Here is an 18,098-nt window from a genome sequence, read left to right on the forward strand (position 1 = left end):
AAGATGCCAAATGCAGTTCATGGCACACAGCCTGCACTGGGTGGCTGCTCTTCCCAGAGACCAGATCCTCCAGGGATGCCCTGAGACAAGCCCTAGGGAACCTACCTTTGATGCTGCTGAGAGACAGCGAGCGATCCCGGTCTGCCAAGCTGGGCCCCAGTTTGCTGCTGTTGCTGCTGCTGCTGCTGCCGTTGTCCTTCTGCCGGGCCACAGCCACAGCAATGCCAACAGGCAAGTGCCTCACCTCCACCTCGCCCTGGGAGCCGATGCTCTCACGGCCGAAGGATTTGGCACTCTCGGGTCTCTCAGGGTCCCTCTTTAGCTGCTTTGCAGGCTGCTGCAGCAGCAGCTGCTGCACCTTGGAGGCTCCCAGCTGTGCAGAGTCCAACTTCACATTGCCTAAACCCCCAAAGGGGCTCTTCTTGCCGCAGCTCTGCCGGGATGCTGTCTCCTTGGCAAAGCTGCCGCTGTATTTGATGAGGCTCTGCATGGCCGAGCCTTCGCCGTGCGAGGCAGGGTGCAGGACGTCTGCGGCGCCCCGCGAGCCCACCACCGAGGACCGCGGCAAACCACTGGGGTCAAGGTACACCTTCTTGGCTTCCTCCTCCACCCGGCTGACGTGGTTGTGCTGCGCGGCCAGCACCGCCATCTGCGTGGTGGCAAAGTTGCCCATCTCAAAGGGCTTCCACTTCTGCTCGGGCGGTTTCAGCTGACCGTGGTCCAGGTGCTGCCGGGAAGAGTCCAAAGTGCCGTAGACCTTTGCTGCTTCTTTGGAGCTGGATCGCTGGAAGCGGTCCCGCTCGCAGGGGCGATGCTCTGCCTCCGGACTCGGCTTCAGCAAATCCTTGGAGGCCAGGAACTCCCTGCTCTCCGGAGAGCCCAGCCCCGGCCGGTTGAGGAAGGGCTCTGAAGTGACCTGTCTCTTCAGTGCCATGGAGTTCGTCCTGATCACCGAACCCTTCTCTCTCAGAACCTCCATCCTTTTGGCATCACTGTGACAAGAAAAGTCCTGGGACAAGAGTGTGCGGGAGGCATCTGCAAGGCACCGCTCCGTGGGTGACTGCAGCACCCCCACCTTGCCAAGGTCCTTGTCCTTCCCCTTGTTGTCACGGGCCTGGGAGGCGATTTGGATGGGCCCGCTCCTCTCGTCGTAGGCTTCGACCGAAGGCACAAAGGTGGGGGCGATTACTTTGTGCTCCCTCCCCAGCTCCTTGGCCGGTGGGAAGATGGTGTACATGCTGGAATGGACGGGCTGCGGAGGGAATGTTGTGGCCGGCGTCATCTTCCCCGTCTGCGAGGGGTGTGGGGATGGACAGCTACAGGAGATGTGCAAAGCGCCCACAGAGGGCAGGAGGGGCTCCCCCCGCTTCAGCCGCTCCGCGTGGGCGTGCGCAGAAGGCCTCATGTTCTCATCGTGTCGAGCGGGATCCTTGGCACAGCGGTCCTGCTCGGCACCCAGGACCTTCAGCATGGGGTCCCCACCACCGTTGCAGTTGCTGAGGGAAGAGCTCTGCAACGGGTTCTTGGACTTGGGTTCCCCACTGCCTGCGCCCCGATTTGGCATGTGCTCAGCCAGGAACGGTGAGAGACGCTCGCCAACCTTCACCGCCTTCTCCACCACGCTCACTTTCCGGTCGCTGTCGGGCTTGGTGTCCTGTGTGAGGTCGACCACACTGCGGGGTCGGGGCTCCTCCTTCGGCTTGCTCTCCTTCTTGGCAAAGGGTAGGGACAAATCGCTCCGGCATGCCCGCTCCTTCCCACCGGGGTCTTTCAGGCCTTCTTTCGAGCTCTTGTGCAGCTGCCCAAAGTCCTTTTCCCGGAGCAAAGTGCTCGACGTGTGGCTGCCCACAGTCCTTGAGAGGGGAGGCTGTGGGTGCAAAGCAGACTGGCCTGCATGGCTGGACAGGTAGAATCCATCTGCAGAATAAAAGCAACCAAAATTATCACAGGCTTCCAACCCCTTCAGTCCTACACAGAGACAGGCAAGAGGTAGCAAACCAGGAAAGAATGGATTTCAAGGATGTCTTAAACAAAAATGTCCAGAGCAAAGGAGACCAAGCAGGTTCCTCCATGTGGGATGCAAGACAGCCCTGTCTCTGGTGCATACTGGGCCTTCAAGGAGGGACCTGGTCAGCTTTCCTACAGGATAGCCATATCCAAAACCTTGGTACTGCTCAGCCCAGGATACATCCCTGGCTGACCACCGAAGGCAGTTCCTGCCCTTCACCCCCAGCACTCCAGCATCCAGCTGCTCCAGCACCCAAACAAGCCCAAAAGGGTCCCAGACTCACCTTTCTGCGACTCAAAGAGGCTGTGCTGTCCCAGCTGGGCCAGGAGCGGACTGCCGGCACTGGGAGGTTCGAGGTGGCTCAGGGGAATGTACGATGGGTAGAGACCGCTAGGCAGATGGGAAAAGCCTGCAGAAAACGGGAAACAGAAGAGGGAAACATGTTTTATCCCGAGCAGCACGCTGCCTTGGAACGAGCCCCGCAGGAGCACAGACTGTTGTGGCTGTCGGTCCCTCGCACGCCAGGAGCGGCGGCGGTGGCGGGGACGCACGCGGTGACACACAGCACACGCAGCCCAGGGCAGCATGCTCGGGGACCCCACTGCAGGAACTGACCCCCCACTGCAGGTCCCCCAGCTCAACCCAGGCACCTCTGTGGAGCTCCAGCTCTGCAGCAAATGGAGCATGCTGCTTCCTGAGCACAGCCTGACACCTGAGGGCTCACTGACCAAACCACCTGGCCGATAAGATGTTTTATCACAAGTACAGCAACCTGTGGGTGAGGACACTCCTCGACATGCTTCCAGAGCCATGATAAGACCTTCCTGCCAGCACAGCTTTGCCAACACAGCTCATTCCTGCTGCAGGTGCTCAGCACTGGCTACATGCTTTGGGAAAACATGAGTATCCTCCAGAGGAGCTCACAAAAAGTGCGTTTTCACATACCAAACCCAGCATCTTATCCCAGAGGAAGGCAAAACAGAGGAGAAAGTGTGACAACCATCCATGAGCTGATATGAAAGCAGCACATCCTCACGACCCTGCTGCCAGTGGTCTGGATGTCCTGGACACTGGGTCCCCAGCAACGCCCTCATGCAAATCATCCTCATCAGCATTTCCTCAGTGAATACAATCACCGTAATAGTGGTAATAACACACACTCTGTTTGCTACAGGCAGCAATTCCTCTCCAACACTGCCACCAAACGACACCCGTGCAACACTACAAACCCAACCCTTCACCAGAACCAGCATCCCAGTCCATGCCATAATTTAAAAACTGAGTTAAAGCCATCAGGAGAATTGCAAGGAACCAGTCAAGCCCTCTGCAACCCTTCTCCCTTCCTCTCAGCCCACATTAACAACCAACTTCCCCCAAATTCAACGATCCCACTGAAAGCAACCAGGCAACAAGTTTGTCAAGAGTCCGGCATCCAACTGGCTCAAAACAACATCACACCAAAACCCAAGGGGAGACGGAGAAGTTCAGCCGCCGAAGCTGCACGTGGAGCACCATCTGCGAGAGCTAGTCAATATTTCACATTATTTAGACAGCCAGGATCTCTTTCGCGTACATGTTTGCATCCCGGCATATGTGCCTCACCGACGCGGCGCTCCGCACAGCTCCTGGCCCGCATCCATCGCCCGACAGATCCCAGCGGCATCACCCGCACACGCCAACCCTCCAGCAGCGGGACCAGGGGAGCTGCTGTGCCCGTGCAGTTCAACGCAGAGCCCGTTCCCAGCAGGTAAAACCTGCTGTTTAACCCTGAGCACAGCGCTGCAAAGGCGCGAAACGCGTACACACGTTCACGCCTCTCCTTGGTAACCCCAAAACCTTCACACTGAAGCGTTTCCAAACACCTTTTCTTACTCCAGAGCTGGAGAGAGCTCTATGAGCAGTGCTGCTCCACACTGTATATGCCTCGGCCGTGTCAGTGTCACTGTCACCGCTCCTGCAGGACTGGGCTGGCAAGGAGCCAGCATCTGGAGCAGGAGTGACACATTTCCAAGGGGAGTCCCATCTGGCAGAGCACATGTCTGCAGCATGGCAAAGCCCCTGGAGCACCCCATGCCACACCAGCCTGGAGGCTCCGGCCGCACATGTCCCCACGTGAGCCCCTTCTCCCAGCCAGACATCAATCCCAGCTGCTCCAGCAGGCGGAAACACCGGCACGGGGATCACAGCGAGACGCATCCCATGCTGCAGACACCACTGTGCACAGATGCCCATGGCATGTCCCCACTTGCACGTGGTGTAAGGACATGAAGCCACCTGCAGGGCTCCAGGGAAGGAACACACTCCAGCACTGCCATCAGGCACAGGGACACCTACACACAGCTTTTTGATGTGAGGCATTTTGCTACCAGTTACATCCGTGGTCCTACGAGGGCACCTCCCTGCTTTTGGCATCATATCCCGCAAGGGATAACACAGACTCAGTCCCAGCTCCAGATGTTCTGGGGCTTCTTCTCTGGTCAGCATCATCACATCCTGCTAGAGTGACCCCGTCTCAGCTCAGGACTGCAGAAGCAGGAGGGGAATGCAAAGTGTCCAGGCTGGGGACAGGTTCAGATGGACAGGTTGGGAACCTTGCAGGGCAGTGTCACCATACCAGCTGGGAAACAGCAGCAGAACTGATGCCACCAGCCAACCCCAAAGCCACCTCACACCAGACCAGGCAGCTGTTCCCAGCAACTTCCAGAAGCCCACAACAGCAGCGCTACTCCTTGGAGAGATCTAAGCCCAACACAGGAGCTCAAAGCACATTCCAAAGCTCTGCAGGTGGAGAAACTGAGGCATAGGCAGGTGCAATGACTTGGTGCATCACACAGCTGAGCATCAGCAAAACCAGAGAAACACTTGAACTCCAGCCTCAGGTCTACCAGCGACACTGTTTTCCCTTGCAAAGGGCCTGAAGAAGCTGCACAGGCTGTATTTACCTGGTTTGTTCCCTGCCAGGAACCAGAGCTGGAGTAGGGAGAAGGAATCTGAACCACAGCTTTCCTGGGGATGAACCCAATGCAAATCCAGCCTCGAGGCACTGCCAGAACATCCCTTCCTCCGTACAGCCCTCCAGCAGCCATGCTGACAGGCTGCTGGCATAAAGACTCGCACGTAGCCCAAAACCTGCTGCCCCAGTGCCCCGGGCAGGACCTGGAGGTGAAGCTGCTCCTCCATGTGCTGAGGAGCTGCACTCGCAGGAGGCGGCCGCGGGTGAGTCGCTGCCTCCTTGGATCTCCGTGCCAGAAAGCGATGCCAAGGGGAGAAATTCTACCGCAGTGAGCAACGCACAGCTCACCCCAACCATGGGCTTCTGCCAGGAGAAAGGGAGGGGAAAAGGGGAAACCACAACCATCTCCATCTGCCTGGGGCCAGAGTGTTTGCTGAACCAGCACAAGATCCGCTTTGCCCAGAGACACGCCGACAGGCCTCAGCAGGCTGAGCCACGCTCCTTCAGCCAATTGCTTGCCCAGAGGCGGTCTGGCACCACAGCACAGGCAGGGAGGTGCGAGTTGGCAACACTGCCAAGCCCAGACTGGCTGTGCCCCCCTTCCCTGCCAAGTTACACCACGCCAAACACATGCATGTGCCCATTAGCTCAGCCTCTGACCGCCTGGGAAAGGCACCACCAACACCCATCTCATGCCAGCAGGGACACACATGATCCAAAGCAGCCCAGATCTGGAGGGTAAAAGGGTTCAGAGCACAGAGATTGTCCCTCAAATCACTTTATCCCTTTAGTCAGCAGCCAAAATGCAACCTCTGTGATGCTCCAGTTGCCGCAGTGGATGAGCACACCTGTCCTCCTCCTTTCCAGTTCCAAGATTATAAAACATACCCGTTTTGCAAAATTGAGACATAAATCACTAAGGGCTGTTATTAGAGGAACTTGGCGGGTCCAGATGTGTCAGCCCACTCGAAAACATCTTCTTCATCTTTGCTCAGCTCTCGAAAACGGCACGGGTTTGGGGGAAGAGGTACGGCCTCGAGTGACTCACCACCGAGAGGGGATGTGACCGATGAGGAGATGAGATACCAGCGACCGCACAAACCACACACCAAACGTCTGGAGGCCGGAGGTCACGCTGGGGGAAGTGGGAAGGAAACAGACCCCACGTGCTCAGCCCGCTTGGGGCTGCCAAAGGTCCCTGCGAGGAGGGAGTGGACAGAAAGCACTGCCAGGCAGAGCTGGAGAAAGAGGGCGGGCGGCCACGCCTGCAGCACAGGGGGCTGCCACTGGAGTTTTAAATCTGTGGAGCTTTCTCCAACTTGGCCCCTCACACCTCAAGCCTAAAATTCAGTCCCAGCTGGACAAGTCAGTCAAGCCTGGGTCGTGAAAGAGCCAGGCAGGAGGAGGGCATGCTAGAGGCAACATGCTGGAACTGAACATATCTCCCCTGTGGACACAGCTCCGGCCAATGAGCCAGGCTACATGCCTGAGGTGACACGGGTGTGTGCCAGCACTGGGAAAGCTGCTCCACCCCTCCTCTGCTGTAGGTGAACTGGCACCTTCAGCATCCCCACGCTGCCCTCCACACTTGCTGCCAACCTGCTACAGAGGGGATGGCTCACTTGGACCCCCATGAAGGGTCAAGAGCAGCAAGTGGGAGCAACACAGAGACACCCTTCAGTGGGGAATTCACTCTCCCAGTCTGGTTCCATGTTTCCGAACTAACCAAGAGCACCAGCACACCACAGAGAAGCAGCATCCAGAGAGCCTTTGCTCATGCCTTTGGACAGCTTTCCAGTTGGAAAAGACCTTTAAGCAAGTCCAGCACAGCTGGACAGCCCCGGTGGCTGGTGTGGGATAATAGGTGGCCACGTGTACTGCTGGCTGCAAAACACACCCTGAAGCTGAGCCCAGGGCATGAGCCATCCTTGTCTGAGAAGCCACAGCCCTGGCACCGGAAGACCAGTGGCCTCCAGCACCCCTGGAAAAGTGAAGTAAATCTCCCCCATCAGCCACATCTGCCCGTTACACGTTTCTGCCATTTATGAAATATTTCCAACCGCCAGCATCTCGCCCCATCCTCCCCGGGCCATGATGGACAAACACACTGTCAGGACTCATGCTGGCACCACGCAGTGCTCTGCTAGGGCTGTGGCCACAGAAGAGCCTGAGCTACAAAGCCTGACCCCTTGGACCCTCCAATCTGAGCCCACTAGGGCTGGGAAACACAGCAGCGAGAATTTGGGTTTATTTCCATGGGATGTTTTGAACTCTGGGCACTCAAGGGAGATTTGCAGCCTGGCTGCAGCCAGTTCTCAGCTGGCTGCTGTGTGCAGCACAGAGCAGGAGCTGCAGCCGCCCTTGGCCGGGAGCACAATCACCTCTTCCCCAGTCCAGCTCGCAGTGCCTCACAGGCAGCCAACTGGGACAACAGTCCATGCCACAAACAGCTGGATAAACGCTTACATCCTCCCTGGCAGGCAGGGAGGGGAGGAAAGCAGGGAAAGTCCAAGCACAGTCAGTACCTTCCCACCACCAGCAGGACGGACACCACCCCAGCTGCCTGTGCTTGCCTTCATCGGTGCATCCCTCATCCTCTCCCTGCAGAAGCAGCAGATTCCCAGGGAAGACTTTCAGGGCTTCCAGCACACACCTCCCCATCTCTGCCCCACGCAGCTCGGTGAGGCACAGCCGCAGCTATTCCTCATGCACACGTTTATGGCTGCAAACAGCTGCGAGCCGGAGTGCTGACAGTGTAAATCTTTGCCACCTCCTCCCCTGCCTGCCGGGGCAGCTCCAGTGACACCCGAGGCACCGGAGCCGCTTTGACTCTGTGCCATGCACGAGACACCAGCGATACGAGCTCCTGAACATGCCAGGCTGAAACCAAAGCCCTCGGATCAGATGTGCCTGGACTCCAGCGGCGGCTGGTCCCTATCCCTGTCCCCAGCAGCCCCAGGCTGCTGTCACAACCCACCACTCTCTGCGCCAAAAACCGCCCCAAAAGCCATATTTACACCCCATGCCACGGGACTGGCAGGAGCTTCAAAGCCCTAATTTAAAACCTCAATTCTCTGCATCCCCTGAAAGCCTTCGATCCCATCCCCAGGATCCAGAACAGCCAGGGCAATTTAACTCCCCATTTAATCTTCTAAGGGCCCTGGCGAGCTCGGAGACAGCATCCTCCGGCGGGGGGTCCACACTCCCAGACTTTGCTGGCTTGAACAGCGCCGCGCCGCTTTCCTTCAGCTGCAAAAATCACTACCTTAAAAGCCAAGGCGAATTCTCCCTCCAGCTCAGCACAGCTCTCTATTGTTTCTTTTAATTTTATTTTATTCCACATGGGAATCTGTGTCCAGGCTGCTTTATTTTTAAGTGGCTCTTGCTCAATATTTACTATCACTCGCAGCTGCGTCAGCACAGGAACGCCGCACGCTCGCGCCAGGTTTCCGACCAGCCCTCCCTCAGCCATTCCCCCGGTGCCGATGCCATGCCACGATTTCCCTGCTGTGTCACCCTGGTGGTGGATCACCAGCCCCCCACAGCCACAGGACACTGAAGGGCAGGGTGTGAGCACAGGGCATGGGGGGGATCCCTGCTCCCATGTAAATAAATATCATCAGGCCGAGCCCCGCCGCTCACCTCCTCACCCTGGAGCTGGAACAGCCCCAACAGCCTGGAGATGGCAGAGGAGGAGAAAATGGGAAGTGGCTCAAGGGACTGGTGTTCATGCCTGGTTCTGCCCCAATGTCCTGGAGACTTAGTTTCCACCATGCAACAAAACAAAGGCAATCCAATGTGTGCCAATGCCTCAGGAAAGGGACACCAACAGGACACTCTGAAGATCCCCCACAAGGTCACTGACCAGCTCCCCATTAACAGCATCTCCATGGGGACAGCAAGAAGCCACCCACCAAGGTGGGGACACAAATCGCTCCGGCAAAATGAAGGTGACTTTTCCTCACACTGGAGGGGCCAAGATGGAAACCACCCCAGTGGGATTCTTGACATGATATGCAGCCAGTCCACCCAGCCTGAAACATGAGGTCTGGGAAGCACTTACCTGGTCCCACGCTAATCCTGACACTCAAACCAGTGTCAGTGCTCCTGGGTCACTGCCAACTGCTACAGCAGAAGCTTCTCCCACATGCCCCCAGCCTGAAATCCCCCTCCACGCTGGATGTCTCTCCTTTTCCACTGCCATAATTAAACCTGACACTCCAATGGGGGTCCACCAAAACCTCCAAGCTCTCACTACACAACCACACAGCTCTCCTTGAACAGCAAGGAGTGACATGGTGGAGTCTTCAGCTGTACATTTACTAAAATGCTGTATGGAAATTGAAAAAAATAATAATTTAAACTCTCAAACTGATCAGCAGAATCCCCAGGAATGCAGAAACTGGATGCTAGATTGCACTCTCGCCTTCCTCTCCTGATTTTCGAGGACAGCATGAAAATGCCTTTGCTCTGGCTCACCCTTCATCATGTTGAACACTCTTTAGCCACTTGTGTCCCAGCACAGGGCTGACTCTGCTCCTGGCACTGGATGCACACTTTCAGTACAGGTGCTTCCCCTCCTTCCTAAGCACAGAAATTTAACCCACCTCACTTTTAAATAATTTATTATTTTTTTAAATCACCCAAACTCAGTGCAGAAGACAATACAAACAAGCGAGCTCCCCCCTCCCTGAGCCCTGCCTGTGCATTTAACCCAGCACCACCCACGCACTGTCCCGTGCCTTCATTAGAAAAGAGCTCGTTACCCTTCGCTGCCAGAGCCAGGAGAGCTACAGGAGCTCAGTGGGGGAGGTTATTGTGGGATGGCACCGGTGCTGGTCCCCACATCACCTGCACCGTGCCTGCCAGCAGCAATTAAATCAGCCTTCAAAGAGAGATCCCAGCTTTCCCAGCACCATTAGCCGTGCCCCGGAGGGAACACGGTCTATTTTCAGCCACGATGACTTAAGATCAGGTCACCAGCAGGTTAAATGGGACTGTGCAGCATCATCTCCCTGCCCTCCCATTGAGAAATTAAACACTGCTGTGTGATGGGCAGCACCAGCCTTGGACACGCACCAGGTGCCCACAGAAAGGTAAATGCCACCTGCCTGCTCCTCTCCTCTGCTTCCCTTCCCTGGCCATGGACACCCGCTGTCCTGGCTGCCTTACCTCTGCATGGGGTGGTGAGTTGGGGTTCACTGCAGGATCACCCCTGGGTTCCTCCCTGCCTGTCCTCCTGTCCAGCACAGTAACAGCTCACGGACAGAATGGTGCCAAGGTCAGGAGTGTTGGAGGGAACCTCAGCAACCCCCATCCTGCAAACCCAGGCCTGCACAGTGCCAGACCAGGGCTCCTCATCTCACCCCTTTCCTCCCAATGGCCCAACTGCAAGTCCCCAAGTTGAGGACTGCCCCAAGCCACCAATTCCACCAGGGTTTCACCACAGCCACCTGCGAGGTGGCATCTCCCCACAGCAGCTCCATCTGTTCCATTGGTGGGTCCACCACCGAAACCCAGCCAGCCACACCACCAGTAACATCTGGCAGGGAGGTGGCAGCTGGATGTGGGTTTGTTTTGCCTCCCAGGCTCCTGCCAGGCGCAGTCAGCACGAGCCGGGATGACTCAAAGCCCGGGAGACGCAGCCTCCGTCGGTGCTTATTTTAAACCCTCGTCTGCAAAGCGGCTGCTGCGGCTCAGCACCTCTCAGGGTGCTTTGCAAAGGGGGTGGCACTGCAAGGTGAAACTGAGGCACGGCCCCACGATCAGACCTGGGCACACCACCACTGCCTGCGTGCTCAGCAGTCACTGAGCACAACACAGGGGGCCAGCAGAAAGAGGGGATTGCCTCTGAGAGACACCCCAGGGCTGCAGCAAGGACACTGCCAGTGACCCAAACGAATTCATCAGCTCCGACTCCATGATTCCCCTTGGATACATACATACATACATAGCCAGGACACAGTAAGTGCAAGGTGAAGCTGGATGTGCTGATCCGTGTGCCACAGGAGTGAATGCATCCCTCTCCCAGAGCCCAGCACTGACTTAAACAGCATCTGCAGGGATCTGAACCACCCTGGGAAAAATTCAGCAACAGGCTGCAGGCATTTGGGGGTGGAAGAAAGGGATCCACACATGGATCACAATCTCATAAGACTCTTTTCCTTAGGAAACCAGGCTCAAGAGCTCAGCCTCTTCCAAGCCTCTCCTTTTGACCCCACACCTTTTTTCCTTCCAGAGGCTCCTGCCCTTCCCACACCCTCCTGAACATCAGCCCACCCCACCTCTTCTGCACCAGAAAAGGCACTGAACCGTGAAGCAAAGGTGTATCTGCGACCAGCAAACGCCCAGGACCCCGCACCTCCTCTCTGCTGATAATGGGAGATAAACACACGGGCAAATATTATGGCAGCATGGTTTAATTCCTGATGAATTATGCAAATCCGTATTCAAATTGAAGCACAGCCCTTGGGCTCTTGACAAATTGCCAGGCTGGCCCCGATGACACCAAGCAGGGACAGCCAGTCCTCCATCAGGTGAGGCACTATACGGGTGCCCTATATATGTACATACACACACGAATGTGCTTGCACATCTCAGCTAGGGAGACCTGCAAAAAGGGTTCAAGAGTGACTTTTGCATTTCTCCCTCCCCCCAGCTGCGTTTAGTGTGTCCAAGGAAAGCCACCAAACTTTTGTGTCCTCCACAAGATGGAAGCAGCTTGGGGTGATGGCAAGATTCAAAGCAGGACAGAAGATAAAATCCATCGTGTCCAGGGCTCAGGAGAACAGGCAGCAGAGGGGGGCAGGAAACACTTGTGCCAATATGACTGTCAGCCCTGAAGCTGAGGAAAGGAAGATCTGTCCACAAAATAGTCACAGAGAAGGCTCATCTGATGAAAGTAGGAATTTCCGATCCCACACAAACCCCGAACATCCATTAAAAGTAGCAGAAGAATTGCTGCTTTGTGTCACTAATCTCATTAGGGAGAAAGCCCCGCTGCAGTGCGGGGATTGCAAAGGGAAACCCCGGCACGCTGCACGCTCCAGGAGCCTGGCACAGCGTGCCCTTCCCATCCCAGCAGAGCCGGGGCTTCCACCCGCACCCCAGCAAGGAGCCTGCACCCTGCTTCACTCACCCGCCCGCATCTCTACTCGCTGGAGCATTATCTGCTTGGCTTGTGCGTGACACAGCAGGTGGGATGTCCCCACACCCAGCAGAGCAGGACACAAACACCAGGATGACACACACTGCCTGGCGACAACACGGGAGCTGCTACATCCACACACAGCGCCCGGCAGCGCCTGCGAGCGGCACACAGCCCGATCCCCCCAAAACCCTTCCTCCCCAGCACACTGTCGATATCATTTTTATTTTTTTTTTAATTAAAAGCAATTAAATCAAATGCGTTAAAAGCGTATTCAAGTCACAGGGAATTCTGCTGAGAAGGGATGGGGACATGAAGGGAATTAGGAGCAATACATCCAACTACCGAAGGTAAAAAGGGCTCTTTGCTGGCAGGGATGTGTCAGGATAAGATGGATGGAGACAGAAGCAGGAGCAGCCTTTGCAGAAGTTGCCGGGGATACAGCTCCAGAGAGGCAGGGCTAAGTGCCTTAAAATTTCTGTTATTTCTCTAAAAAGACATATTCCCTTCTGAATATTGCTCCTTCCCTTGCTCCGAGCCCACCATGTTTGGCTTGCCTGCCTGCATCCAGCTCCCTCAAAATGGCTCTTTGGCCACTGCTACGCTGGCAATAAAATTTATTCCCAAGGTCACTTCGATCCTTTTGCCACTATTTCAATCTGTCTGGATTTAAACAAAACCCAGCCTCAGACACACATAGCCCCCCCTCAGCCCTTCCTTTCTGCCCATCACTTCCCTGATTTAGCGATGCCAAACTCTCAAGTACCTTTCGCTTCCCATAACCGTCAGCAGCAACAGCTGGAGAGGAAAACGGGAGCATATTGTGCACCCAACAGCTGATCCTGGCGGCGTGGGGAGCGAGCCCAACTGTCGCTGCCGGATCGGGGGCTCCTGCCGCGCGTCCCCCACGGGCACGGAGCTCCAGGGGCTGTGTGGCTGCCGTCCCCCTGGTGTTTAAGAGCTGGGGAGAAGCGAACAATAAGCAAAGCAAATAAACAGCAGAGAGGGACGGCGTCGGTGGGTGCGTCGCGATGCCTGCGGACAATCCAGCTGTGCCATCCCGGAGCGCAGCCAGACAGAATCGTGGGGATGGGAGGAAACGCCGGGAGAAGGAAACTGCCAGTAACTCGTGGTGAGGGTGAGGCAGCCACATCGGAGCGGTCCCCTCCCCAGCTCTGCTTTTTAAAGAGCATCCTCATCTGGAAAAGCAGAGAGAAGCTGTGCAGCTGGACACAGCACTGCTCCCTCGCCCCGGATCCAACGGGCAGGGAACTCGGGGCTGCCTTCGGCTCCTCCACCCCGCCTGCATTTTCAGGTTGTTCAGGGCACACCGCGCTCTCCGTTTCAGCAGCGAGGCTGAACAAAGCACTCCCTTGTCCTCAGCACCTCGAGCAGGCGATGCTGGATCGCGTTACCTAACCCAGACCAACATCTCCTCGTCCCGGCACGGCAGCTTTCGTGTCAGCACATGCCAGGCTGGCCCCGATTCCCTGCACCACCTCCTGCCCGGAGCTTTAACTGGACCAGTTTAGTACACGGTGAAAACACAGGGGGCCTTGTTTGGACTCGTCGGGCGCTAACCCCAGCTCGGGGAGGTGATCCGACACCCTCGCGCCGGCCGCGGTCGAACCGCAAGGCGCTCACCTGGAAGGCTGCCATAATGACGTTAATTCCCTTTAACAATGTTCATTTCCATATTCATCGGAAGATGGTGAAATGACAAGATGGGGGGTTATTTACTATATAATTATAAACTAATTTCAGCTTTACCCTGGGTTATCCTAGCAAGAAGATCTAAAATTTCCCTTACGAAAGCCCAGCTCTGCTAACCACGTCTGCAGTGAGATTAATTCCCAGCGATTTCCATTTCTCCAACAGCTGCTCTGCTGGGAAAGAGCAGGAGCTTGTCCCCAACACCAGGGACCTACCCAGTGCCCCATGCCACCCCTGGCTAGGATTTCTAGTGCCGGCTCATCCTCCAGATCAGATTTTCTCTGGCACACCATCAGTCAGGGATAGGACCAGTGGTTTTCCGACCCTACCAAGGAGACTCTGTACTGAGTAGGAGGCAAGGCTCACTCCAAGTGGGAGAAAGGCTGCTAGAAACCACACTAATAAATGACACCTTTACCAGCCTTCTGTTACCAGAGGCAAGGACAGACTCCTGCCCGTTCACCTGGGAAGGTGTTGGAAAGCCTCACACAGCAGAGGATCCCGCAGGACCTTGCTCCGAGCAAGTTTACGTCACCACATTGGCCCTTGGGCTCCTGTCCATGTTCCAAGCCCAACATCCCTAACCAGCTATCACTGCTTGGGATGGGCACTACAACGGAGTATGCAGCACAGGCTGGACAGTCCTTCCCATTGCTCCTGAAGGATGGAGATGCCACCCCACAGCCCACCAAAGGACCTTGGGAAAAACCACTGGGACATCAGAGAAAACAGGGAGCTCAGGGTGGGAGACTCCCAAAAACGTGCAAGTGCCTTTTCCACCACTTCAGCCCAGACACTGCTCCTGCCTTCCTCACAGCCTGCAAGTTGGCCGCCAGCCCAAGGGAGCTGCAGGGACATCACTCCATGGCCGAGCACTTCCTCCACCCCCGGGGATGCCGAGTGTGAAGAGCAGCGTGTGACGGGACCCAGCACAACATCGCTGCCCAGCACCACCTCCCCGAGCCCCACTGGGACAGGCACACTCCCTGCTCTGCCTGAAAACACATCTCAAAAAGCATCTCGTTTCACCAGGGCCCCAGGGGAGGGGAAGCATCCTCCCAGGCAGGTCTCTGGCCCGTCCACATTCCTCCCGGTGTCCCTGCCCCAAGGAGCCCCCCTCGAACCACCCCCTGGGCAGGCAGGGAGGGGGAACCGCGATTTCAAGGGCCATTAAACACCGATGGTATTTTCCTTGCACCATCAAAACAGGACCTAAAGGAGCCGCGCTGAACCACGGGCTGGTCCAGGAGCCATCGCGCTCCGAGCAGCGCGGAGGAGCCCGGCACGGATGGCTCCGGTGCCCAACCCGTGCTATCCCGGTCTCTCTGTCAGCAAAGTGAGTTTAGCATGGATGCAGTTTGATGAGAGAATTGTGCTTCCACTGGCACTGCCGACGGCAAGGCCTCCTGCAAAATCTGCGGGCTCAGCAGAAGCACCATTTTGCCATTATAAGGATGGCTACGGCGGGATTTTGCTGGCACAGCAGCACTGTCCTGGGGGATGGAAGGGCATTTTTATTTCTTTTCCTATGCTCCTACCTGGCCCAGCTGTCTGGAAAACTTCTCCCCGGGCACAGCAGGCCTGGAAGCAAGGACGGTCTCCAATCTGCCTTAAATCCCTGCATTTGAATGCACATGCTAATGTGAAGTAGGAAAGCAGGGAAACCAAAATCTTTCCCCTCTGTCTGCCCCGATTTTCTTCCAGCCACTACTCTGGAGCTGGATTTAACACAGTCATCCCTGCTCATAGTGGCGTGTCCCTTTTCCCGAGCCCTGAAAAGTGTTTCTGAAGCATATTTTAATGGAAGAGGCTGAGCATCCTTTTATATAAACACAGATCTGTTCCTGCAGCCCCCCACCCAAGAAGGGATACCTCAGCACACAGCAAAAAAGCCCATTTTTATTAATTGCTATGAACATTGTTTTAAACTCGAGGAGTCTGTTTTTGGGTATGATCCTTGCTCGCACACAGCCTGGCTGCTGCCTGGCAGGGACACGGTCCCAGAGCAGCCCTTCGCAATCTGTCCGAGGGAGCCTTTTCCACCTCCCCCAAAACACAGAGCCTGCCAAGAACAACACGCTCCTCTGGGATGGAGCCCAGACCGGGACCCAAAGACAGTGGCATAGGGAAGGAGTAAAATTATAAACCTCCGTATTTTGAGCTGCTGCAGAGCGGAGCGAGCCATTGCTTTAATGGACTCAGCTGCCTCGTTCCATCGATTGCAGCCTTTTTCGTCTTCCCAGCGAGCTCCAGGCATAAAATTCCATTGCAAACAGTCCCTTTCCTCTGCTATCCCTCCTCAATTCCCATCGGGGGAGCACCCCCTGCCCTCCTCAGGGATGGGGAGATGCCCAAGAGTACAGGGGGGGACAGGGAATGGCATCCCCGCATGCAGGGCTGGCTCAGCTCCCTCCTCAGCCTCCAGCTCCCTCCTCCCTCCAAGCACTTCCAACAAAGGAGCTTCTATCCCTGTCCCCCCCGGCCCCCAAAACGCTGCCATGGAGCAGAAATCCCCCGGAGAGGAGCCAAGCCAGGGGTCACTGGACACAGGGGCTGGGGAAGGAGAGCCCGGCTGCCCGAACGAGCAGAAGGTACGGGAAAAACAAGGAGTCGGTGCCGGCCATAACTGCATTCTCAAATATGGCCAATCATGCTATTTTTACAGGGGCGTATTTATTTTCGGAGGACGCTGGGACAGATTCAAGAGTCTCTTTCTTCAACCCGGCGGAATTTAAGGATCGGTTTGAACTGGCTCTATTTAAAGGCTTCGCCTCCTGCCCACTTTTCTTAACCCCTTGCACAAGCCTTTGCATTCCAACCCTCCTAAAAACAAAACAAACCCCCCCCCCAAAAAAACACAACAACAACAAAAAAAGCACCAAAACCACACAGCAACAGCACTGCGAATGCAAACCTACAAAGGGCCCCTCTGTAGCAGGAAGCAATCATCATTTCAGGCGATATTGTTAAAGCCGTAAAAAACAGCAACAACAAAAATATCCCTGCCTATCCCACTGCTGTGGTTTAACTGGAGTTTCGGCTGTTAATTGTACAAATCTTTTTAATGAAGTTTTGCCTGACTGGGAATTGCCGTGACAAAAGCTGAGCTTTGTGCCGGGGAGACCGGGCGCAACTGAGATGCTGGGAAAGGGGATTTCAAACAACTGTCAGGAAAAAGGAAAATAAAAATAATTTAAAAAATAAAATAAGAATTCAATAAAGAAATAATTGGAGGTATCACACACCCCACTCTCTCTGCGAGGGGACACAAATCTGAGGCTTTCTCCCAGTGCGGTAGGAAAGCTCCCAGACGGCATCACAGAGCTTGGTCAGCTTGGAAGAGGTCAGAGCTCTGTGCTTCCCTCCTGGGAAAAATCCTACCTGGATTTCAGAAAAGGAAACTTTGGGAGAAGAAACAAACATGGAAAAAAAAAAAAATACTCAATAAAAAATAATTTTAAAAATACCAAGAACCCACACTCGGTTTGGCTTGAGATTGTCCAGATGAATTTTTGCGAAGATCATATTCTGCCGCAGTAGGAGGTGGAGGAGAGGGGGGAAAAAATAACCGGGGGGGGGGAAAAAAAAGGGAAAAAAAAAAAAAAAAAGACAAAAGGGAAAGAAAAAAGGTGTTTGCCCATGTGCTTGGCTTCATAGCCCCATTCACTTTACACCTCTCCTCTTAGCACCTGGGAAATTGGCACTGCCACCTAGTCTAAAACTAATAAATCTTTTTCCCTCGATTCAGGCTGCTTCCTTCTCTGCAGATGTTGGCAATCAGGTTTGCAAATTTCAAAGTCATTCATCCCGGGCGGCTGGGAGAAAAGCAGGTTTATTATTGCAAAACCTGTCACCCTCCCAACGCCTAAAGTAAACTCCGAGTCACCTCTCCACGCCCAGGGGAAAGAAAGCGGGTAAAAAAAAAAAAAAAAAATTAAAAATAGAGCCAGAGAGGGAAATCAAACGGTCAGAAATGCCTTGTGTCCTCCCAGGGAAAGCAGCGAGCAGGAGGTGTGGGCAGGAGAGTGCGGCAGCGTCCTCCCAGCAGAGCCGGACTCCGCGACCGCTGGGAAAGGGAGCTCGGAAAAGGGTTAAAAAATTAAAAACCTCCAAAAAACAAAAGTAATTTAAACAAATAAATAAAAAGCTGACTGTGGGAAAAAAAAAAAATAAACTGCGTATATTTCAGTGTCTACTATTTTTTTTTTTTTTTTTTTTTTTAAATGGAGATACAGCCATGGGGCTGCCCGAGGATGAAGCGCGTTGAGAAGGGGGAA

At 55.1% G+C, this 18,098-nt stretch overlaps 1 protein-coding gene across 4 annotated transcripts in view; it reads right to left on the reverse strand.

Moving 5' to 3' along the window:
• Nucleotides 1-18,098, reverse strand: part of TNRC18 (trinucleotide repeat containing 18) — a 53,975-nt gene that overhangs the window by 34,931 nt on the left and 946 nt on the right. For all 4 annotated transcript variants that reach the window (XM_086853759.1, XM_086853760.1, XM_086853761.1 and 1 more), the window contains exons 2-3: nucleotides 2,292-2,417; nucleotides 106-1,917 (exon numbers count right to left, since the gene is read on the reverse strand). In XM_086853759.1, coding sequence (XP_086709885.1) covers nucleotides 106-1,917; nucleotides 2,292-2,417 — 1,938 coding nt within the window. The remainder of the gene's footprint in view (nucleotides 1-105; nucleotides 1,918-2,291; nucleotides 2,418-18,098) is intronic.

The sequence above is a fragment of the Cyanistes caeruleus genome, chromosome 17, assembly GCF_971803275.1.
Source record: "Cyanistes caeruleus chromosome 17, bCyaCae1.hap1.1, whole genome shotgun sequence".
NCBI classification, from domain to species: domain Eukaryota; kingdom Metazoa; phylum Chordata; class Aves; order Passeriformes; family Paridae; genus Cyanistes; species Cyanistes caeruleus.